Source organism: Ovis canadensis, chromosome 7 (genome assembly GCF_042477335.2).
Source record: "Ovis canadensis isolate MfBH-ARS-UI-01 breed Bighorn chromosome 7, ARS-UI_OviCan_v2, whole genome shotgun sequence".
Classification (NCBI taxonomy): Eukaryota; Metazoa; Chordata; class Mammalia; order Artiodactyla; family Bovidae; genus Ovis; species Ovis canadensis.
The window spans coordinates 72,151,068-72,176,788 of record NC_091251.1 but is presented as its reverse complement, the minus strand read 5'-3'; the positions used below and the strand labels follow the sequence as shown (position 1 = coordinate 72,176,788).

The window sequence follows — 25,721 nt, the reverse complement described above, 5'->3', positions numbered from 1 at the left end:
TAGAGCATCTTTCATCAGCACTGAATTCCGTAATAACAGGGAAGATGCTGAACCTTAAAGGAAGGAGGACACTCGTTGGGCAAAGGTTATCTGGTACCAACAGAGAGTGTTTCCGTTCCTGCCTACAGAGAGTACCTGTGCATCCCGGCGCATGCAGCCAGCTACTGCAGCCCAGCAGTAGCCTGCTCCTCTGCCCACGTCTCCCTCCCCATCTCTTTGCCTCATGTTCAAGCCACCAGTTGGCGGGAAAAGCTTAATATTTAACTACTTGCAAAATTGTTTTGCATGATACATAACCCAAAGTGTAATTTTACACCTCCCCTCTATGAATCAGATTTAAATCTCTCCCACAATATCAATAACAAAAGGATGCTAATTTCTGGAGAATATGAAATTGTCCATTTTCCTCTATGTAATAGGCTAGTTGAGAACTTTATACACGAGACTGTGTAAATGCAATACTTAAGAATTCTAAATTTAATGACTTAGCATAAACAATGACAACAAAATTAACCTAATTAATGCAAGAAAAGTAATTGGATGACTTTTTGAATTCTTACTTGGTGGTTCCCGCGATGGATATGGATATTCCACTGGTGGTCGAGGGATCATGATTTGAGGCCCAGGAGGAAAGCCAGGAGGGACAGGGGGAACGGGAGGAACGGGGCCAAGGGGTGGAGGAGGATATCCTGGCCTCTCAGGAATTACCATAGGGACGGAGCACAGCTTGTTGAAATCCTCTGGAAAAAATACAACACAATAGCTGAGCTACAGCATATGTCACAGGCCCATGGGAATCACCCTTACTGTTTAAAGGAATTCTGAATAAAATGGATCCACAAATGACATAGGTCAACTGAAGAAAAGGCAAAAAGCCAACAGACTTCATTCCCATCCCTAATACCTAGAGCAGCAACCACGCAGAAACAATAATTCAAAACCCCCCAAAAAGAAAAACTTCCCATGGTAGTACCACATACCCCTCCTAAAACCTAAGAAGTCTTTACCTATGTCAAAATTGACCTCGAGGTAGAATAGAATAAGATGCCACGATCTCCACCCAGTCTTCCCACCCATGGCTCCCACAGGGCTCTAAAGAACACATGATTTATTTGATGTACATTGGAAAGCTGCTGGTGGTCTTTAGTGGGGATGAGACATGATCAGATGAACATTTTCAGATCATTCTCATTGGATCTGGAGAATGTACCAGAAAGAGACAAGGCTGCTGCAGAAGCCCAAGGGCAAGACAAGGATGGCTGGACCAGGGAGCTAATGATAGAACCGGATAGAAGTAAACACATCTGAAGCATATTTAGAGATAAGATAAATGGATTGTGCTCAGGGAAGGAGTAAATGTCAGTAAATAAGGGAATAGGAAATCACAGGAAAGTCGTAGCTGAGGAGAACAGGAAATCAGGAGTGAGCTGTAGTTCTCCACTTGAGAAACAAGGCTGACGTGGGTGCCGTCTGCTGAGATGGGAAACACTGTGACGGGGGCAGGTTTGGTGAACAGAAGCCAAAAGCTGAACAGGTGAATTCTGAGATATCAGACATCCACATGGAGATGTCACATAGCAGTTTTATAAAAGAGTTTGGAGCCTAGAGAAGTCGTCAGGGTTGCTGCTCAGTTTGGGGGTTTTCAGTGGATAGGTGGTGTTTAAAGTCATGGGGATGGGTGAGCTCCCATGAGGAAGGTGTGGAAAGTGAAGAGAAGGGAGTAAGGAGACAGAGCCCTGATGGATACCTATTTGTAAAAGACAAGAACGTGACAGAGAAGAAACAGCCCACGGGGCAGAAGAAGCACCAAGGGTGATGATCAGCTGTTTCCCCTGTGACTGCACGTGCAGACCAATTCCTACTTTCCACAATGCCAGTTCCTTATGAGGATAAATCATGTTTAGACTTGTGGCACATTTCAGGGAGTGGGGGGCTCAGGGAGGGAGACTTCCAAACTGGTATTTTTAAGCAGGATTCAAGTTTTGAGAAGGATATTTACTTAACTATCCATTTTCATGTTTCCTGTAAATAGCCATATTTTGTCATAGTTCACTTCAAAAAGTAAACTATATGACTTAAATTTTCTTTTTTCCCCTCTTTCCAGAATGTTGATGATTTTTTTTATCTCTGTCACACAGGAATTCTCCCATAGAAACTTTTCATGCTACCTTCATCCATTAATAGAAATTAGGCTAGTATTTTTATTTTCCTTGTGGACTAAAATCTGACTTATTCAATCACACAGTAATATGTCTTACTGAAATGTATGCATATTTAAACCTCATTGGACATATTGTCCATTAACAGTTGGCTAAACTTTTCACTTTCATGCATTGAAGAAGGAAATGGCAACCCACTCCAGTGTTCTTGCCTGGAGAATCCCAGGGATGGGGGAGCCTGGTGGGCTGCCGTCTATGGGGCTGCACAGAGTCAGACACAACTGAAGCGACTTAGCACAGCACAGAACAAACATACCTAGCTACCATGTACTTTGTTGTTATTTTCTGATCCATTACTGAAACGTTTTCAATCATATCTGACATTTCCAACTCAGATTAAGTTTATGTTTTCAGAGAATTCTATTACTGCATTATTGATCTGGAATTTTAATCCACAGAGATTCAGTAATGCCTGACTGAATTTAGAAAGGATTTATATGTTGTTTATGCTTCCCTGAATCAGAATGCTACAATCCCTATTTTCAAATCACAGTGATCTTTCTTATAGAATTATTACCTGGATGTGCCATATCATTTCCTGGCTACCTGCTTTCTTACAACTTTCTACCATTAAGACTGTGCGGCAGCATTTTAACCAAGGATCATATCAAACTCACATTTAATTCCTACTCTCAGCCTCACCTGGAAAATTGCACATAAGAGGAATTTATTAACTATGATAGATTTAGTTGAATTGCAATTGTACTGAGTTTCCAAGCACCAATCAATCTTCTCTTTTAAAGGTCTTTTAGGATTCCTATAAAAGAAGTTGGGTAGCTTATCAACATTTCTGCTAATTTGGTTATATTATTTGAGAGTGTGTCAGTCGCTCAGTCATGTCCAACTCTTTGCGACTCCATGGACTATAGCCTGCCAGGTTCTTCTGTCCATGGGAATTCTCCAGGCAAAAATACTGGAGTGGGTTGCCATTCCATTCTCCAGGGGAATCTTCCCTATCCAGGGATTAAACCTGGGTCTCCACCATTGTAGGCAGATTTACCACTGAGGCACCAGGGAAGCCCAAGCATGCCATTAAATTCATCTTAACCTCTCCATGAAAGTATACCAGTCTGGTTCTGTACTTTTTCCTATTTTAGTTTAGGAACTTTCCATTGAGCCCCTTTACATTCAAAATCAGCAACATGGGGCTAATTTTGTTCAACTGATGTCCATCTTTTCTATCTCTATTTAACTTGGAGATGAAACTGACTTATTTTTAAAGTGAAAAGCTGACCAATCTGAAATAATCCTTCCTATGTTATCATTCTTCATTCATTAAGAACCTAGAGCTCTGTGGTATTGGTATGAAACATTTGAACAAACAAAGAGCAAACACACACATCTACCTGAAAACTAGTTTGTTCTATCCATTTGCTCTACTCTGAGACTATCTTGGGGTTGTACATCTTTCAGTGGTACCCCTGGGAGAGCAGCTGCCTGGAAAGTCACAGAGGGGAACCAGGCCTTCTGCTCCACGTGCCCTAAAGTAAGTCCTTAGGCACATATGGCTACTCTAGTCCTCTTTCTTCTGTTCAAGGCCTGATCGAGACAGGAAAGAATTCACATCAATGCTGCTGATTCCTAAGTTAATATATATATTTAAAAAGCAATTCTCCTGATATCCATGCTGTATGTTTTAGTGGAAAGTCATGTGCTTCTAAATAGTGATCTACTATATGGTCCCGCTAATGAACTAAGGAGGCAGCATTATATTTTTAGGCTGTAGACAGTCAAAATGTATGGCAATATATAGCTTGTTATATGTTAAAATATTGAAAAGACTTTCTTGCTTTATAATCCATATATATAATTCTCAATAATAAACAGAAATTTTAAAATAACATCTGTGAGCAGGTCTATAATCCATGATCTTGGGGCATTCATAGTCTGTGAATAGCACACTCTGAAGTATTTCATTAACTCTGCATTCATCCATCCTCATATTGACTTTTTCTCCTAAAATTTCCTGATTAAAACACACTTTCAGGAACCAGATTGAGAAGTAACTATAACCCCAGTTTTTACTTACAACTGGTGAGAAAGATGTCACCTAATAAGTTGTACACTAACTGAATGCCTCCCATCAGCAAGTTTTTGCCAAGTACTGGTGAAGTGTTAAAAAAGCAGAAGGAATGTGGCACTGTAATGATGACTGAGACCCCCTAATGAAATTTATCAGCTAGCAAAAAAGCAATACAGGAACACATACGGGCCCAAAGCTGAGCAGATGGTGTCTATCATAGCAACAGTACACACCTAGAGCACTGAGCTAGAAGGTAGCACTTCCCACTATGGCTATCTTGGGATGTGCATGGATTAGGTCATATCTGAGTGGGAACTTAACCAACAAGAGGGCATATAACAGGTAGAGGTGGTAGGGGTGAGGAGTGGGGAGTAAGGACCTGAACTGAGGAGAAGTTTGAGAAGAAAGGATGCCTTCTTTTCTGACCATAACGCATTAAGATTAGATCTCAATTACACGAGAAAAACTATTAAAAATTCCAACTTATGGAGGCTGAACAACACGCTTCTGAATAACCAACAAAAAGAAATCAAAAAAGAAATCAAAATATGCATAGAAACTAATGAAAATGAAAACACAACCCAAAACCTGTGGGACACTATAAAATCAGTGCTAAGAGGAAAGTTCATAGCAATTCAGGCATACCTCAAGAAACAAGAAAAAAAGTCAAATAAGTAACCTAACTCTACACCTAAAGCACTAGAAAAGGAAGAAATGGAGAACCCCAGAGTTAGTAGAAGGAAAGAAATCTTAAAAATTAGGGCAGAAATAAATGCAAAAGAAACAAAAGAGACCATAGCAAAAATCAACAAAGCCAAAAGCTGGTTCTTCGAAAGCATAAATAAAATTGACAAACCATTAGCCAGACTCATCAAGAAGCAAAGAGAGAAAAATCAAATCAATAAAATTAGAAATGAAAATGGAGAGATCACAACAGACAACACAGAAATACAAAGGATCATAAGAGACTACTATCAGCAATTATATGCCAATAAAATGGACAACGTGGAAGAAATGGACAAATTCTTAGAAAAGTACAACTTTCCAAAACTGAACCAGGAAGAAATAGAAAATCTTAACAACCCATCACAAGCACAGAAATTGAAACTATAATCAGAAATCTTCCAGCAAACAAAAGCCCAGGTCCAGACGGCTTCACAGCTGACTTCTACCAAAAATTTCGAGAAGAGCTAACACCTATCCTACTCAAACTCTTCCAGAAAATTGCAGAGGAAGGTAAACTTCCAAACTCATTCTGTGAGGCCACCATCACCCTAATACCAAAACCTGACAAAGATGCTACAAAAAAAGAAAACTACAGGCCAATATCACTAATGAACATAGATGCAAAAATCCTCAACAAAATTCTAGCAATCAGAATCCAACAACACATTAAAAAGATCATACACCATGATCAAGTGGGCTTTATCCCAGGGATGCAAGGATTCTTCAATATCCGCAAATCAATCAATGTAATTCACCACATCAACAAATTGAAAAATAAAAGCCATATGATTATCTCAATAGATGCAGAGAAGGCCTTTGACAAAATTCAACATCCATTTATGATAAAAACTCTCCAGAAAGCAGGAATAGAAGGAACATACCTCAACATAATAAAAGCTATATATGACAAACCCACAGCAAACATTATCCTCAATGGTGAAAAATTGAAAGCATTTCCCCTAAAGTCAGGAACAAGTCAAGGGTGCCCACTTTCACCGCTACTATTCAACATAGTTCTGGAAGTTTTGGCCACAGCAATCAGAGCAGAAAAAGAAATAAAAGGAATCCAAATTGGAAAAGAAGAAGTAAAACTCTCACTGTTTGCAGATGACATGATCCTCTACATAGAAAACCCTAAAGACTCCACCAGAAAATCACTAGAGCTAATCAATGAATATAGTAAAGTTGCAGGATATAAAGTCAACACACAGAAATCCCTTGCATTCCTATAAGCTAATAATGAGAAAGTTGAAAAAGAAATTAAGGAAACAATTCCATTCACCATTGCAACAAAAAGAATAAAATATTTAGGAATATATCTACCTAAAGAAACTAAAGACCTATATATAGAAAACTATAAAACACTGATGAAAGAAATCAAAGAGGACACTAATAGATGGAGAAATATACCATGTTCATGGATCAGAAGAATCAATATAGTGAAAATGAGTATACTACCCAAAGCAATCTACAAATTCAATGCAATCCCTATCAAGCTACCAGTGATATTTTTCACAGAACTAGAACAAATAATTTCAAGATTTGTATGGAAATACAAAAAACCTTGAATAGCCAAAGCAATCCTGAGAAAGAAGAATGGAACTAGAGGAATCAACTTGCCTGACTTCAGGCTCTACTACAAAGCCAGTCATCAAGACAGTATGGTACTGGCACAAAGACAGAAATATAGATCAGTGGAACCAAATAGAAAGCCCAGAGATAAATCCACACACATATGGACACCTTATCTTTGACAAAGGAGGCAAGAATATACAATGGAGTAAAGACAATCTCTTTAACAAGTGGTGCTAGGAAAACTGGTCAACTACTTATAAAAGAATGAAATTAGATCACTTTCTAACACCGCACATGAAAATAAACTCAAAATGGATTAAAGATCTAAATGTAAGACCAGAAACTATAAAACTCCTAGAGGAGAACATAGGCAAAACACTCTCCGACATAAATCACAACAGGATCCTCTATGATCCACCCCCCAGAATTCTGGAAATAAAAGCAAAAATAAACTAATGGGATCTAATTAAAATTAAAAGCTTCTGCACAACAAAGGAAACTATAAGCAAGGTGAAAAGACAGCCTTCTGAATGGGAGAAAATAATAGCAAATGAAGCAACTGACAAACAACTAATCTCAAAAATATACAAGCAACTTATGCAGCTCAATTCCAGAAAAATAAACGACCCAATCAAAAAATGGGCCAAAGAACTAAATAGACATTTCTCCAAAGAAGACATACGGATGGCTAACAAACACATGAAAAGATGCTCAATATCACTCATTATTAGAGAAATGCAAATCAAAACCACAATGAGGTATCACTTCACACCAGTTAGAATATCTGTGATCCAAAAGTCTACAAGCAATAAATGCTGGAGAGGGTGTGGAGAAAAGGGAACCCTCCTACACTGTTGGTGGGAATCCAAACTAGTACAGCCACTATGGAAAACAGTGTGGAGATTCCTTAAAAAACTGCAAATAGAACTGCCTTATGACCCAGCAATCCCACTGCTGGGCATACACACCGAGGAAACCAGAATTGAAAGAGACACATGTACCCCAATGTTCATTGCAGCACTGTTTATAATAGCCAGGACATGGAAACAACCTAGATGTCCATCAGCAGATGAATGGATAAGAAAGCGGTGGTACATATACACAATGGAGTATTACTCAGCCATTAGAAAGAATACATTTGAATCAGTTCTAATGAGATGGATGAAACTGGAGCCTATTATACAGAGTGAAGTAAGCCAGAAAGAAAAACACCAATACAGTATACTAACACATATATATGGAATTTAGAAAGATGGCAATGATGACCCTGTATGCAAGACAGCAAAAGAGACACAGATGTGTAGAGCAGACTTTTGGACTCAGAGGGAGAGGGAGAGGGTGGGATGATTTGGGAGAATGGCATGAAACATGTATACTATCATGTAAGAAACGAATCGCCAGTCTACGTCTGATGCAGGATACAGCATGCTTGGGGCTGGTGCACGGGGATGACCCAGAGAGATGTTATGGGGAGGGAGGTGGGAGGGGGGTTCATGTTTGGGAACGCATGTACACCCGTGGTGGATTCATGTCAATGTATGGCAAAACCAATACAGTATTGTAAAATAAAAATTAAAAAAAAAAAAGAAAGGATGCCTGAGTTTAGAAATGCACAGGCTGGGTTCAAGGAAAGCTGAATTATATAATTTAATTAGAAAATAAAGCTACTACAAAGAACAAGAATTAAAAGATGAACTGGGATCAGATTTGGAGACTTTTCTGCTAAAAAGTAAAATTTTATTTTCAGGGATAGCTGAGATGGTAAAGCATCTGTCTGCAATGCGGGAGACCCAGGTTTGATCCCAGGGTTGGGTAGATCCCCTGGAGAAGGAAATGGCAATCCACTCCAGCACTCTTGCCTGGAAAATCCCATGGACGGAAGAACCTGATAGGCTATAGTCCATGGGGTCACAAAGATTCGGACATGACTGAGCGACTTCATTTCACCTTGTTTTCAAGAAATGGAGTGACTTGGACCACTAGATAAGCCTGAGTTCATCCTGAGAAAAATTTTCTGGACATCTTTCTCTACATTTCCCCCAGACACAATTTTTAAAAACTGAATTTCAGTTGAGTTAGGCTTTGGAAAACGTTCTATGGCAGCTGTGGACTTCAGGGAGAGCAGGTAGGAGGCCACTTAAATAGTCCAGATGAGAGAAAGTGAGCTTTACATGGAAATGAATAAGACATGGAAGAGAAGTCAAAACAAAACAAAAAAATCAACAGGACTATGTGGCAAGGAAGAAGAGGGGAGTGTCAAATATTTGGGCAGGAAGAATTTATATCCACAACAACTCACCTGAAAGGCTCTAAATGAGTTGACTCTGATACTAGTGAGCTTTTGAGCCCTATGTGAGAGCTGAAAGAAATACCTGAGGATAAGGAAGAGCCAGTTCTTCCAGGCTGGTCAGGCTGCTAGCCAGCGGTAATTTGCAAGCTAAGTAAGATTCTAAGTGCCTGAGAACAGTGTCATGTGTACAGACCTCTGTGTTTCCCCTGTTCACTACCTGGGGAAACTTCTCTGAAGGTCCTCTGTCTTATTTTCTGGAATCTTATTCACTTACCCCAGTTCCCACTAGAACTGCAGCATGCACATCATCACTAGGGCTTGCAGGGGTTGAGATGGGAGGCTCTGTGGATAAATGGAAGGGCTCTCACCAGTTGCTCTGATGGGACACATCTCGGGGGCGACTGTGACCCCAGGAGACCAGCACCGGCCGACGTCGCAGCAGCACTGCACCTTGGTGACGGACTGTGGCAGCTGGTTAGAACAGCGCCCATTCGTCAGAGCCGTGTAACAGTATCCTGGGCGGACATCTGAGAAGACAAAGAAACCCACACACATGCGTCACTGAGACCAAACTTAGGGAAGACTCCTGCCCCCACACCTCCACCTTTCCCTCTGGGGCTGGAGCCAGGTGAACAGACTGACGGAAGCAGCGGTGCCCTGGAAGGGAAGCTGTGCGCCCTGCACTGGGAACAATGCTCCCGTTCCTCTGTTCCTCTGTCTCACACCTTCTGTCCCTAGGGCTGGGGCACTTGGCCCAAGTCCCGCATTCTATCCCCAAGGTGGGGACGAATGGTTATAAACATACGAGACCAGCGGAAAAGAGATGCAGAAAATCCCTGCAGTGACAAGAGTCGTGCCTCTATACTAAAGGGAGGCTGTGTTGTCCTTCCTTTAAAACAACTTAATTTGAGTCACTTTAGGCAAATGTTGATACAAATCTATTTTAAAACAATATGAAGTCTGCAAGATAGTCTACATTTCTAAAAGATCTTATTTCTCAGTCTGAAACTGTCAGACTTGTGAGATTGTTTTTTTGAAAAGGAATGAGCCACTTTGCAGTCAGATCCAATGCTTGTTAGTCAAGATTTCCTTTGGTCCTGAGGCCCTAACAGATTTGATAAGGCACTAATGATATACAAGTTCAAAAGATACACAGTTGCAAGTTCTTAGTGCTAAAGGATACAGTAATTCTTAAAGAAATTAAAAGTTTATTTTGGCAGAAAGGTATCTTCTCAAAGCAACAGAGGAAGATGTTTCTATCACTTTTAAAAAAGATTTATTTATGGCTGTGCCGGGTGTTCATTGCTGTGCTGGGCTTTCTCTAGCTGTGCACAGTGGGGGTTAATCTTGGTTGTGGTACGTACGCTTCTCATTGCAGTTTCTCTCTTACTGTGGAGCACAGGATCTAGGTACACAGGCTTCAGTAGTGGCAGCTCATGGGCTCTGGAGCACAGTCTCAGCACACAGGCTTACTTGCTCCGCAGCATGACTGATCATCCCAGATCAGGGATCAAACCCATGTTCCCTGAATTGGCAGGCAGATTCTTCACCACTGAGCCACCAGGAAAGCCTATATATGTGTGTGTGTATATATATATACACACACACATATATATATATCACTTTTACTGGGTTACATCATGTCTGACTGTTGTGACAACACTGACACACTGAACTACAACTCTGAGCTACCAGAAAAGAGCTGAAGACAAAGGAAAACCCTAACTGTTCCATGACGCTTTGAGGTCATGCCATGGAGTAGCAGAGGCAGGGAGCCAACTGCAGAGCACCTTGATCCATCATGTGTTAGGGGTATACCTCTCCAAGTAAAACGTATCTCTGTACAGTTCTATAAAATAAACTTTTGAAATGTAACCAATATTTTAAATGTAACCAGTATTTTGTCATATGAAGGAATACAACTGGGAAATCCTTTTGTAAGGTGAGGAATTTGTTTATAGTCAAAAACCTGTCCCTATGTTTCCTGTAAGTCTGCATATTAACCATCATTTGATCAGAGAGGATCAGACCCATAATTGCTTTCATCTACATCATTCTTGAAAACACAAAGCCTTAAAATCTTACAGGTTGCAATAAATTAATGAAAGACAAGGAAAAAACCAAGGCTAACTTGGAAACACTTAAATTATTAACGTCAAGTGAAGATGGCTACAACAAACCTAGAGAAATCATTAACAGAAAATTGTGGGTCAGCTTTAAAGGATATGAGATTATTTCTAAAAAGTACTTAAAACCACTAGCATGTATGAGTATGCTTTCCAGAAATGTTTTGTGGTCCCAGCTCCTGCACCTTTGGTCAGACAAATAGTCTCAGCAAAGAGGCAGAACAAGTTTGATCCAGGGTAAATGAATGGAGAGGGGAGTGAAGACAAAGAATGCTCTGTGGAGATATGGGTGGCATCTCCCCTAGGAAGAAGGGGGAGAAACAGAACTTCCTGCTTCCTAATTTGCATTGCCTTAAAGCCACTAATACATCATATACTCCAGGATTAATATTTTGGGCATGAAAACCAAAGACTGTTAAGAATGGGAAGAGATGTTCAAAAACTGGCTTATATCCCAGCTTCAAGTGAATTTGGTGGTCAAAACCCAGTATAAACACTTGACCAAAATTTGTATATACAATTTTCAGTGTGGGCTATCTTGCAGAGCAAAACTGAGACCTACAGCTGCCAACTGCAAACTCCTAATGAGCTAATGTCTATTATTTTGCAAATTATCTATGATATTATTTTACTGCTCAGCTGGCTGACTTATATGATAAATCAGTTGGTCAGAGACTTTTGAACAAAATGGTGAATGCTGAGGCTGGAACAATTACCAACCACATCTGGGTTGCTGGCAGGTCCTGATTTATAAATGGCACCTGCATCTACAATAATCATTTTACTAGTTTTTCTTTTTTTTTTCTGAAGGAGGGGTTCTGTTAAGAGAATACACATTCACATAACATAACTATAAAGAAAACCAATGGGAAGATTTGTGAAAAGCAGAAACCATTCAGAGAAACTGACCCTTGGACACACCAGCCTGAAGTTTTGTCATCAGATGGCAGTGCCAAAGGAAATCGTCTGGTGCTAGATCACTTTGCCCAGAGGATATGGGGTGGATTTAAATTTATCTAATGATCTATAGGAATTGGAACAGAGGGGGGTAAATGGTAAGATTTGGAGGAGGTAAAGGGAGGTTGACTTCCCTGATGGCTCAGATGGCAAAGAATCTGCCTGCAATGCAGGAGACTGGGGTTCAGTTGCTGGGGGTTGGGAAGATCCCCTGGAGAAAAGGGAGGCTGGAGGAACTGTAGGAACTGTAGACCTGGCCAAGACACTTGGCAGAAGAGGAGAAGGAAACTTTCTTCTTTTCTCCACTTCTGAATCACCTGGCCTTACTCTCCGGACCCAGAAATCACATTATATCAAAACAAATATATGATGGATTAAACGTGTGTTTGCAGGTCATCTTAGCCTGTCAACAGGCTTCCCCTAACCAATCATTAACACTAGTGTGGCCAACTGGGAGCTAGGAGCTGTGAGGCCCATGCTAGGTGCACAGCATCTTAAGACTCCTAGAAATTGATGAGATGGAACACAGTAATATGAAAAGACAACCCTATGAAAAGTACTATAAAGTGCCAAAGGAAGATCACAGAGCGAAAAATAAAATGCAGTAAGGCTGCAATATCTTTCAGGATAAAGAGAGAGTTGGGACTGGTGAGACCTGTGAGTTGCTGAACATGATAACAGAAGGTAACAGGTGGAATATCATGGTTCAGAGAGATGTCTAAGGAAGATACCACACTCCATGATCTACACATGGGCTTTCCTACTGGTTAGATTCACTATTTCCAAGCAACCAGCTTGCCAACAAACCTTGGATTTGTTCATAAGTTGGAGACTATACATATTTTCTTGTCACTGGGGGTAATTTTAGGGGTCTTTGTGGTTTACCAAGGCAGGAAATGTCAGCAGTAGAGAAGGCAGAAATGTCATTGGGATCATTCTATATAGCAAGTTGCTAATTATGGGTACCATGGAGTTCCAAGGAGGCAGAAACGGTGCTTGCCTAGGGGTATGACAAGCAAAGGTTTACTGCATCCAGTGTTCATTTGGGAGGGGTCAGAAGCAGCGGGCGGGGTCTGGACTGTGAACTCAGCCCAAGTCGGAATATGAGCTCCCTCATTTATTAACTGCATAAACAACTGGACCAAATTACTTATCTAAATTTCTTAAACCTTGGCTTTTCCCCTTCTACAGTACTGTTTTGAACATTAAGTCATATAACTTCCATAAAATACCTCACATCTAGGAGGTGACCCAGGAATCCTAGTTCCCTCCTTCCTTTAACTAAAAAAAAAGTTAGTGTCGATATATCAGGCAGAAAGGAAAGAACTTTAAAAATGCAAACTCTCTGATATGTAAATGTGTTAAAATGATTAAAGCGAATTATTTTAATGCCATTTGCGCTCTTTGAAGGTTAACAACAACAACAAAAGTCTACCTATTATCTGGCCAGGAAAGAACTTCTGCTAAGCATAAGCACTGGAGGTCATGTGCTCATTGGGTTAGTATGGAGAGAAAAAGGAGCTACATGAGCTGTACTTGCCATCCTTTTATGCAACTCCAAGATCTATGGATAGATTCTGGAAAACTAGGCCATCTAGGCACCATGACCATCGTTTCTAAGAAAAACCCAGATATGCTTCCCTCACGAGTTGATCTTATTCAAATGTCAACTGGGAGACTGCCCTCAGCTTTTATTATGTGTGACTAACTAAAAAGGAATTTAGAATTTTGGTGCAATTCTGTTTTGGTCTGAAATTCGTGGCCTGTGGTGAGGATATGAAGTTGTCTTTGAAAATTTGAGCCAGAAACAAACATCAAACGATAGCATTCATTTTTCTCCAGGGCCTTTCACCACAGGCTTCCTAACTTTGCCCTTATAATAAGAAATTACTTAGGTCGATATTCAAATACTTACTGAGTGCCTACTATATGTCAGGACTCGTGCTGAGAATCACCACTGGGAACTTAAGGATAGCAATTAGTGTTTCTTAAGAAGAACTATCTTCTTCATTAAGAGATAAAACACATAGAAACACAGAATTTCCCTATAAAACCATGTATAATGAGTGTATCCTTAGGTTTGGGATGAGGGGAGAAATCACTTTCAGGTAAGCTGATCTGCAACACCTTCAAAGACAAAGAATCTGAGGAGAAGTTGAAAGGAGGCTGGAGTTGAAGGGTGTATCCTAAGTGCCACAACATGAATGAAGGAATTGCCATGAATGGCCCATTTTGGGGGTGAGAAGGGGAGACTATGATGACAAGTCTGCAAGGTGGGAAGGGGTCAGAGAGTGCAGCTTCTTCACTATTGGGCTGTGCATTCTTGAACTCCAACTTTATTCTAGAATACTGGACCTTGAAGGAAGTCTCAGCAACTGTTAAATCCAGCAATTGTCAAATCTCTCTCTCTCTCTCTCTCTCTCTCTCTTTTTTTTTTTACAACAGAACCTCTTGTTTAATTGATGTTTTACATGGAAGCCTAACACCCATCCAGATAAAAGGAAAATTGCCTAGCATGTGTTTATGGGGGTGGGGGTGGCAGGAAACTTCTGCACTCAGCCTACCCCTTTTTTTCCTGCCCCCTATCCCATCCTAGCAATCCTAGAGGGCTAGGCAGTCCCATGAGGATTCCATGGGACATAAATTGAAAACCACTAATTACCAAATCCTAGTGGAAAACTACCAGACGTTCTTGAGCAAGAGAGTTATTTAATCAAAGCATCGTTTTAGGAAGATAAATCTAAGAAGGTGGATTGTAGGGAAACCACAAAGCATGGATAGCAATGAAGAGATTACCGCAAAACTTCTGACCTGAATTAACATAGGTCCCAGGAAATGACTGAAGGCGAGGGTAAAGAGAGAGAGGTGTCGAGGATGGCTTCCAGGTCTGATAGTCACATCGTTGCAAAGTTAATTCACATTGAGTATATCTGTAGGGTCTCCAGGACCATCTCTTTATGGGAGGTAGAAATGTCAAAGCAAGACTGCAAGCACCTCTGTTCTTTAAGAGAATGGTCAACTATTTAATAGATCTTCATGAAAGTACGTTTTACTTCAAGTAAGAATATGTATCTTCCTTGACAAGCTGTTTAGAATGATGTTTCTTACGGAACTGATTTAGAGAAACTGCACGCTGTTTATAATCACACCTACCTATGCATCTGGTACCGTCTGGAGAGGTGTAAAAACCGGGGGGACATTTACAAAAGTAGCTGCTGACTGTGTTCGTACATTCACCCCCATCACAGATTCCAGGAATAGTGCTGCATTCGTCAATATCTGGAATGAAAAGAAGAGCTTCAGTATTCTTAGGATACAGTATAAAACCATCTGTCATTCCAAGAACTCAGAGTCTAAGTCTTGTCAAATCGTGTCCCCAGAAATAGTGATCTTTATAGAATAAAAGCTGCCTGTACTTGTTCAATCACCCAGTTGTGTCCAGCTCTTTGCGACCCCATGGACTGCAGCACGCCAGACCTCTCTGTCCTTCACCATCTCCCACAGTTTGCCCAAGTTCATGTGCATTGCATCAGTGATGCTGTCAAACCATCTCATCTTCTGACACCCTCTTCTCCTTCTGCCCTCAATCTTTCCCAGCAACACGAGGGGGAAAAAAAAAAAAACCTGCCCATGGAATTGTTAATTCAAAGTCAGAGTGCTTCTTATTTCCACACAGGTTTACCCAAGAAATTTACCAGATTTGCAAGATTAGAGCAAAATGAAAGAAATTTTGCCTTTAAAATCTAAAATTGGACAGTTGTTTCAAGTCCTTTACAGCATGCTAATGTTTCAAATATTTTGTTTAAAATTTTCTTTTCCCTTTTCATGTTTTGCATTGAGTTAAGCTCCCTTTCTATTCACTCTATGTTCTGCATTGCTTCCTGAACTTTAGATCTGATTTTTCACAGATACTGAAATCCTACAGAGAAGACCATGTGGTCTGACTACTGGCCAAGACATGGCCAACTTGGTTCTCAGGGGCTCCCAGACTGGCACTATAATGATCTTCTGTGGGGTCAGGGAGTGAATTGTGGCAGACACTGAGACGCTTCACCAGATACCCTTTCAGGGGATGACTTGTCCCAGAGCTGGGAGTGCCGTCCGGAGATGGCCTGCAGCTCCCAGCTCCTCTCTGGAGTGCCTGAGTTCCGAGGGCTGTCTCATCTGAGCTTACATCCTTCCCAGGCGCCCACATCCACTGGCTGATTGTAGAGGAGGGATAATGGTCTGGTCATCTCGCTCCAAAGGGTACAACTATAAAAACCACTCAAATCCCCCAAGCCCCTGTGGGGTCGGCTGAGGTCAGAGCTGTGGTTAGTCCTCAGGGCCTGAGGCCAGAAGGCCACTTCCTTCTCCTTAAGGAAGCAGTGGGAGTTGCTTAGGACAAATCTGATCATTTCCTTCAAGGAGAGCTTTGCAACAGCCACAATCAGACACTGATCGTTGTCAATAGATGCGCACCAGTGAGGGGAGAGAAGAAATAGAGGGCTTCCTGCTTAGGCTAAAAGTGAACTCAAAGCCCCAGGTATCTGCATGGCCTCTTCTCTAAGACAAGCGGGGCTTTCTGCACTGACCTAGGGAGAGGGACAGTCTGAACCAAGCTTCCTGGAACACTGCAATGGCTAGACTGCCACTGTAAGGAGTTTAAAAATAAGAACCTTTCTTCTCTAGGTTCAGGACTGCTCTTCACTGGCAAAACAAAATAAGAGTTCTGAGTGTGTCTTCTGACTCAAGTTCACCAGGTTAGTAAAAAAGACAGCAGTGACACTGTTTCCATGCAGTTTAACCTTCTTAAAAGCAAAACCCCTTTTCTTCTAGGCTAGGTTAGAGGCTAAACCAACCAATATGTCACTGCTTACGTTAGAGTCAGTGCTAACCCAGACAGATCGTCCTTGTGAAGCTGTGTAAGGGAAAAGGTGCATATTCTACTCTGACAGATATAAACATCACTGTGGAGTCAGTGAAAGTCAAGCAGAGAAACAGCCAAGGACAGAGCCTAAGAGCTCTGAACTGGCATAACTTTATTGTTATGCCAGTTATCTTGCGTCCAGCTCTCTGCAATCTCATGAACTGCAGCACGCCAGGCTTCCCTGCCCTTTACTATCTCCCTGAGTTTGCTCAAACTCATGTCCACTGAATTAGTGATGCCGCCCAATCATCTCATCCTCTCTTGCCCCCTTCTCCTCTTGTCCTCAATCTTTCCCAGCATCAGTGTCTTTTCCAATGAGTTGGCTCTTCGCATCAGGTGGCCAAAGTATTAAAGCTTCAACTTCAACATCAGTCCTTCTCTAACCATAATCTCAAGGATCATTTTAAGGCAGTTCTTTAACATCAATTCTTCTGTATTTACCAGTCACATTCCTACCTAAAATCAACAAAAGGCCAAACAGCTATATCAAAGAGTTTAGAGGATCTGACAACCTCATCTAAAGGAGAGAGGAGGTTATAACACAAAGGTATTAAGACAAGTGCACCTTTCTCAAAGTATCCCTAAAAGTTAATGTCCAAGTCACATAACTAACACCTCTCAAAAATTATGTGAGCAGATAGTATCTATTAAAAGAAACACAAAGGTATTAAGACAAGTGCACCTTTCTCAAAGTATCCCTAAAAGTTAATGTCTGAGTCACATAACTAAAACCTCTCAAAAATTATGTGAGCAGATAGTATCTATTAAAAGAAACATTTTTCTATGTGTTTGTAAAAAAGACTGCTATCATCCTCATTAAGGTCACTTAACAGACATCAATATCCAAAGAGGTTATTCAAGTAGATAGGGTATATCAGAAAAAAGTTATTTAAAAACAAGAATTAATTTTGGCCAGGTGGAGGAAACATCTTCTTTCACATGCTGGCTACTTTAGACTTGGACCCTTAAGACAACACAGCAATAATCAGAGTTAATTTTTATTGAGTGTCAGGCATTGTCCAAATGCATTATATGTCAACTCATCGAACCCTCACACTATAGACATGATCATAGAACCTGATTTCTATAATTCTATAATTTGCTGAAGACCTAAGTGCATTCCACTTAGGTCTTTAGAAAACTGGCATGAATAAAACCCAAAACAAGAACAAAGAGGTTCATGTATAAAGTGATGTTAAACCCAAGTCTCCAACTGCCCGGGGCTGGACAGGGAGGAAGCAGAGTTTCCACCTAGATGCACACCTTCAAAGGTCAACAGGTCAGGAAACACACTGCAGGGTGTACCTCTTTACTGTGCACAAAAATAAAGCTAGAGTACCAGGTCAAATTGTTCAATTTGAAGGAGCTTCTTAAATGGTTCTGAATCCCCTTCAATATCCCCTCCTCGGTGACACACCCTTTCCCTTCCTGAGTCTAGGGCTTTTGCACTTTCCTGAACCACCCGCTTCTCAGTCTCATCACTTCCTGGCAGTGGAGTGAGTTGTGATTCCATGAGCAGGCTGTGGTGGGAATCCCTGACAGTGAAAGTCTGAAATAAAGCATCTGAATCAAAATCATTGATACTCTGAAACTCATTTGTACTATTATTTTTCCAGGCTCTTAGCATACTGAGTTTATCTTCTTTTAATAGAATAACAGGGATCCCACATAGGAAAGAACTTGAGATCAGTGGATTTCTCAGCATTTTTGTATCAATGATCAACTAGTTGATCATTTGTATCAATTGATCAACTAAAATAAATCTGTATCAAATGCCAGCCACAAAAGTAAATCCATTTTGAGGGGTCTGGTGGGGAGTAGAACTTGGCTGAGGAGAGCTACTTCTGTGCTCTGAATAGCTCGCCCTGTTTCCCTGGGGCAGGACAGAGCTGCTGGGAAGCAGCATACCCTTGGCCTCACTGGCTTCTTGCTGTGGACCTAGGAAGAGGCACAGATGGCTGGTCCCTTTCCTCCTGATTTACTGCCCCGGTCTTTATTGTTCTTCTTTGTTATCTCTCTGTTTCATCTGCTCTCTCCAGGCAGTCTTCCCATCCCTCAGCCTCTTGCCTATCCTGGGACTCCTTTAGCAGGACGGGAGGAAGGAGGTGGAGGGCAGGCAGATGGAGTTGGGTCCCAGTTCTGAGACAAGCATCTGGGAGCTTCAACCAGGATCACAAATGTCGAAATGACTGAGGGATGGGGGAAACCAGCTAACATGACTCTCTAGATCCCGACTGTCCAGATTACTAACAAAGTAAGAAAAAAAGGAACTAAAAAGTGTGGCAGTTGTTCAAAAGCATTATGTGACACTAATAATTTTAAGTGCCACCGAGCTTGTGAGATTTTTTATTATTATTGCTTTATTAGACACCTGAAATCCAGTGTAAAATAGGTGACTACAAAGCTAACAAGCTAATTCTTCAAGCTGTGTCAAAAAAAAAAAAAAACCCACATCAGCCTTATTTGTAATTTATAGTCACACCATGCTTGCCAGTTTGCATGGTTCCTTATTCACGCAGCACCAGCTGTCTGATCCCAACTGAGAGAAACAGTGAGAAATGTGAAGATGGAGGCCTGACTGCAGAACTAGAAAGAACGCCCAGATACCTCCTTATTCAATCTCCTCATCTGAAAGCCGATGTAACTCAGAGCTGGTAACTGACTTGTCCAAGATTACACACAGGAGGAGGGACACCGCCAGGACTAGGATACCTTATTCCCAGGGCTCCTGTGCCTCTATCACAGAGTTTCTGTTTAGCAACTGGATGGGAACCGGGGAGCTTGCACAGTGAGTCAGGGCCTGTCCCAGCTGTGGAAGATGGAGCCCGATCAATAGCAAATGTATTAAGTGGCCCCAGGAATTCTCCTTGGTGCCTGAGAGGATGAGAGCCCCTGCATCAGATAAATACACCATTATTTTAGAAAGGGGAAGTCTTAAGGGTTTTGGCTCACATATTAGGGAGTGCACAGACTTAAGAGCTGCATTTTGAAAAAAGTCCTTTGCATCACGCAGTGTTATAATTGCTAAGGGCTGGGCTGGCGATAATCTAAATCCCAAAATATTAGTGGTTAATTAGGAATCCAAGGGACTTCTTCCAGAAATAAAACGTAATCCTTTAATTACACTTTTTATTTCTTAATTTCCTCCCACAGTAACCTATGCAAATACGGACTTGGTTTCCAAAAAGAAAAGGCTCGTGTGTTCTTTCAGTGTGCACACTCTAGAGTCACTGGAAAAATCAGCAACAAAGGTGGGCATGAACTCTGCTTCCCTTTTGCCCAAATCACAGCTCTAAATTTTGATCTTTTTCTTCTTAAATTTATGGAAATTTAATCATTTTTATTTAATTGCTCCAGTTTGTTAATTTATATTTCAAAGGTACCTAAATTGGACATGTTGCTATAAAACTTGGCCCATGCTTTTCCAAAAAGTTTTGGGAAAAGGGGGATATTTTAAGAAGTAAGGTAGCATTCTGCAAAACGAGGATGTCACACAAAGCTGCTTTTGCCATCACTGAGGGTGTGGAGGTTGGCATCTTATAAATTGGGTAAAACCAATTTCTGATTGAATTGTAAAAAATGACTCTGGGCTTCCAAGTACCCAGTTCCCTCCTCTCCACAGCAAGAGGAAGATACATTTAAAAACCACTTAAAGTAATGGTAAAGGTTCTGGAACCATTTTGACAAGAGCACAGAACACTCCCTAGCCCATGGCCTGACCATCTTCCTAGGGGACATGTGGGCTGTTGATATTCTCTGTGATGGGTGCCAGATTTTCCAGAAATCCTTCTATTTACCACCCGGAGATGACCCCACTCCCAGAGCCAGGGAGTCGAAGGAGGGGACCCCTCACCAAGCGTTCTCAGAGGATGTTCTGACTACTTTCCTACCAGAGTTAGACAGGGCAACAGTGCCCAAACCAGTCCCCAGGTCACAGTCCGTATGGTACTAATGGGATTGTCTCTTCTCATGTCAGTTTTGCATAGAAAAACTTAAAAGGAAGTGGAAAAACCATCATCTAAATTTAATGTAACAGGAGATGGCAAAGAAAAAAAAAAGGTTTAGCCAAAAGTATTCTGTTTTTATCTGGCTACTGACTTCAATATGTAGCCAGAAAAAAACATATTTGTGGAAAAGGATTAAGTAATTTTCAGACTGAATTTTTGGTTCATTGGACACACTACTCTAATAGGTTTCTTAGCATTAATGAAAGTGTTTTGAATCACTTTTCTTTCAGTCTGAGCATTAAATCTGTGCATCTTTTGTCTAGTTCACAATGAAAGGAAACGAGCAATCCTGACTGATGCAGATTCACTGGGCTGAATGAAAGCAAGGGTCACAGGAAAGCATTTCTAGTTGAAACTGGAAGCTATTATAATCCCAGAAAACAAAACACAGACTGGACAAGTGATACGTAGCATATTGCCCTAAAGCTAACTACATGTCGAAGTTGAATGTAATAAGCTGAGAAAGCCTAAAAATGACACGTTGTTGATGTGGATTTTTCATATGATAAACCATAAAGCTTATGAATGTCATAAAAAATATGTATGATACTACCTGGAAATCTATACCATAATATTTTTAATGTTCCAAAATATTAGGAAATATTGTTATTAAAGTAGGAGCCATGACTTGCATCCAGGAAAAAAAGACAATATGATACCACAAGGACCACAGTGTGAATCAAAAGAAGTTAAATTTTAGCACTATCTGATGACTTAGTCAGGGCACTTAACACACCCAAGACAATTTCTTAATTTATAACGTAAAAGGGTAAAACCAAGTAAATTCTTTGCCCTTTTAGTATCAACATTTTCTACTTCTAACTTAATCCACAATATAACTTCTAAAATACATTAGCCTATGGAGTCAACTTTGTTGGCTTGAAACAATGTTTTTAAGAAGCCCTGCTTCCTTAGAAAGAACCTAAGTATTTTCACAGCTACCTCACCTGTTTATATCATGTTCAAGAACATATCATTACAAATTATAGGATGATTAATAACTTAAAAACAAGTCTAACCCATAAAGATAATTTTATCACAGATTATTCAGTTTCAGGGCAAGTAGATGTTAAACTTCTTAAATGTAATTCATATTTAAAGCTGCCTTTTGCACATATGATATACCCTGGCCATCAACAAGGAAAGATTAATGATCCAATTCCTGACAAATGACTTAGTATGTTTTCCTCATTGCTAGGTTTTAGGAGTCTAGATACAACAGCAACTGCTTTCAACAAAAGTGCTTGCCTCAAAATGAAACCTTCTCTCACCCCAAAGACAGTGAGTGGAGAATGAAGGGAAAGGTCTTTCGTGCTCAGCCTGATGAAAGATGTTGCCTTGAGAATGCTATTACACTGTCAAACATTACATATATACAATACATGAACTCACTAAAGAAAAGAATTCAGTGCTGCCTACTTTTATTTCCTGGATGCTTCCCTCTCATGAAAAAAAATTTATTTATTACACTTGGAAGCCAGGCCTCATTTTGGCAAAGAGCAGAAATGGTGAGTATGAACACATTCTCCGTACACACATTTTTAAAAGTTCAATCTATAAATTCAAATATATAAAGTTACCTCAAGTTATTTTTCTGTTTGATTAACATTAAAAGGTTTCCATTTGATAGGAAGAAAAGAAAATCCTAAACTTGTACCAGGAACATAAATAGATGAGTTAGTAGCTCTCTTCACAGGGAGGAAAAAAAAATCAAACATACATTTTAACTAGAAAAACAACAGAAGATATGTCATTCTGAATGATATGTAATGATCAAATTCAAATTCATGTCTCTAGAACTATGCAAAAACATGTGTCTTGAACATTTTAACCCAGATATTGGTTCAAGAACATTTCATGTTTTAATATTTAATTTGATTCAGATGGATCTCTTACTTTAGGTCTATAAAAATGGAAAAAGCTGCAGGCTTTTTCTGGTTCAATAGCAGAAAGGCATATTATTCCTGGTAAGAATATTATATTTACACATTCACAGGAATAACCAAGACAGAAGGATTTAGGAACAATCTGAAAATAGCTTATCACTGATGTGGGTTTTGTCCGCCCCTCCACCCGTTAACTGCAAAGCACAATATTTCTTACCTTCACATTTTTGTGACACTTCATTAAATTTGTGTCCAGCAGGGCATTTGCACTCAAAAGACCCAACAGTATTAATGCAATTTCCTCCTTGACAGAGCCCAGGGATGGCCTGGCATTCGTCCACATCTGTCAGATTTTAGAAGCGAGCAAGACAGAAAGAAAGAAATTCATATCAAATTCACTGCAGAAGAAAATATGATAGCTTGTCCACAGTTATCACATTTATATCAAGGCATTATCTGTCCATAACCGCAGGTGGAACATGATGAGAGAAACCATTTCTCCCAATTACATTATGCAAAATGAATAATTCGAGTAACATGACTTTGTCAGTAATGCTCTATTAGCAGTCACAGGTATTCTTTTATTTCCCCATCTTCCATCTCTCCTCATGCACAGAAGCATGCTGGTGCTAACTTTTGTGAGCTTTATTATGCGCGTGGCAAAGTATAAAGATACGATAATGAAAAGACTGACAGCGGTAACTAGAGGTATTCGAGAAATCCTCAGAGTCAAAATGCAACACATTTCTATAGTAACACTGTCTTTAAGAGTTATACTGAGTGATTCAGTTCAAACAGAATTTACTTGAATGAGATCACTCAGACTACACGAGACAGCTCATGTTTTTACACAAATGAAATGGAAAATGTTCACCATAAATTCTGGAGAATTGTCTTGCACAATAAAAATGAAACAACCCAGGCAATTAAGCCAAGAAGAGACAGCAGAGCAGCCATCAGAGGGAACCTTTTTAAAGGTAAGTCGGCTCCTGTCCCAGCTCCATGCTAAGTCCTGCAAGAGTCTAACTGACCCCTCTGCTCTCTGACCTCATCTCCTAACCTTCTCCCTTTTCTCACTCTTCTCCATCAACACTGGCTTCCCTGTCATTCTTCAAACACAGCAAAGTTGCTCCTGCCTCAGGGCTTGGTAGTAGGGCCCCTGGCTGGACTATCGTTCCTCCACAGAGCTGCAAGGCTCATGCTGTCCCCGACCCCCATCAGATCTCTGTTCTACTGCAGCAGGGGACCCTCTCCATGCCACCCACCTTGCTCCCCATCATTCACCACTTTTCCTAACTCTTTCATGTTTTCCCATAAGACCAATCACCAGCTGACCTAATAAATATCTGTTTGCTTTGTTTTGATGTTTTCAATACAAGATTCCAGAGTGCAGTTTCTTTGTCTGTTTTGTTCACTGCTAAAACCTCAGCACTCAAGAAATAACTGTGGTCCTACATGGAACCCCAAATATTAACTTTCCAGGAACAAAAGTTATCATTCCAGGCTCATCAGAAAGATGCTGGTAAATGTACATGTATATCCTCTCAATCTCTTCATCCATACACACAAAACTGCGGTTTAATAAAAAACCCTAGGAAGGCAGTCTAACTTTTCTTCCTCTGGGTATTTTTTTGGGAAACATGGAAGCCTATTTGCCTTTTAGTTTTACTCTTCATTGTGTGAAGTGAGAGAGCAATTGCCAATTGTAAAATCTCTAGTAATCTGTGTTTTTGAAACAAGTTGCCATTTTGGAGGAGGGTTGCTGCCTGAACAACAATTTATTTTGGTATAAATTGTCATTTGCTGTTTTAAATGAAATGTCCTGGCCTCACAAATCAATGACAATATGGGAGTATAATTAGATTATGTTTTATAGCTGATCTCAATTTTGTCTTACACCAGAATTTTCCATTCTTGATATGCTGAATGTGTTCATTAAAATGTTACTTGAAATTAAAATTGGACATGGAAGCAAAACTAGATAGTTTTGTCAATCACGATTTCCAGCCAAGAGGAAATATGTATGAGGACACTCCACTGGTCATATATTCCAAGATTGAAGATGGAATAAACTCTTCTCTGAGCCCATTGCCCACAGTCCCTCATCTAGACTAAGGACTAAAAACACTAGCAGGGAAACAGTATCCCAAGCTGATAACAAATTCTTTCAAAAAAAAAGCATGAAGAATTTCATTCTCAAAGTGGTACTATATGTGCCATTTTGATTCCATGGGTTTTCATGAATTTTCTTCTTAAAAAACTATTTTTTCCCTTGGATGTTGAATAGCAGAGTCAGAAAGGAACAGAAAGAAAACGGTGGAAAAGTCTGGATTGTACAAAATGAAAATCAAAGCTATGGAGAAGCAGCATTTCCCTCCTTCTCTTTACTCTCTTCCCCCAGATTCTCTCAGCACCTCCACCTCTGTCTACGGCTCATGGACAGGCAGCGGGGCCCTCAAATCCGGGCTTTCTGGTCATTGTTGGTGAGTTCAAGGGTATTAGCCATCTTCAGAACACCAAGGCCAACATTTTTTTTTTTCAAAACTCCCTAAGACTTCTCAAGGATGAGAAAAATAAGAAGGCACCAGAGGAAAAGCAGAATGAAACTTACTCTTTGTTACATAAAATTGTACAGTCTACCCTTTTGTGATTCTAGGGTTTCAAAGTAACTTCCTGCTACTCCTAACATTCAGAAGCATACATTCAAAGGGCTAGGATTGGCAGTGTTCACGTGAAATAGAATTTATTGAAGTATAATTTAAAGGAGTTCCACAGAACTGTGTGATTAAGCTCAAGCTCTGTTTCATTGCACATTATCCTTAGAATTGACATACAGAACAAAACTAAACTAGGATCTATGTGCCTCTGAAAAGCATACCTTGAATTTTCTGAAAATACTGCAACTTTCTAAAAAAGCACTGAAGATGTCTAAAGGAAACAGATACAGGCTGGAAGTTTTCAGGCCCATCAGTTTAGTGGAGAGCTGCCTCTGTTCACTTCCTC

General features: G+C 40.3%; 1 protein-coding gene across 1 annotated transcript in view; it reads right to left on the bottom strand.

Moving 5' to 3' along the window:
* Positions 1–25,721, bottom strand: part of FBN1 (fibrillin 1) — a 274,972-nt gene that overhangs the window by 122,089 nt on the left and 127,162 nt on the right. The window contains exons 8-11 of the mRNA XM_069596613.1: positions 22,936–23,061; positions 15,070–15,195; positions 9,202–9,360; positions 561–740 (exon numbers count right to left, since the gene is read on the bottom strand). Of these exons, the coding sequence (XP_069452714.1) occupies positions 561–740; positions 9,202–9,360; positions 15,070–15,195; positions 22,936–23,061 (591 nt within the window). The remainder of the gene's footprint in view (positions 1–560; positions 741–9,201; positions 9,361–15,069; positions 15,196–22,935; positions 23,062–25,721) is intronic.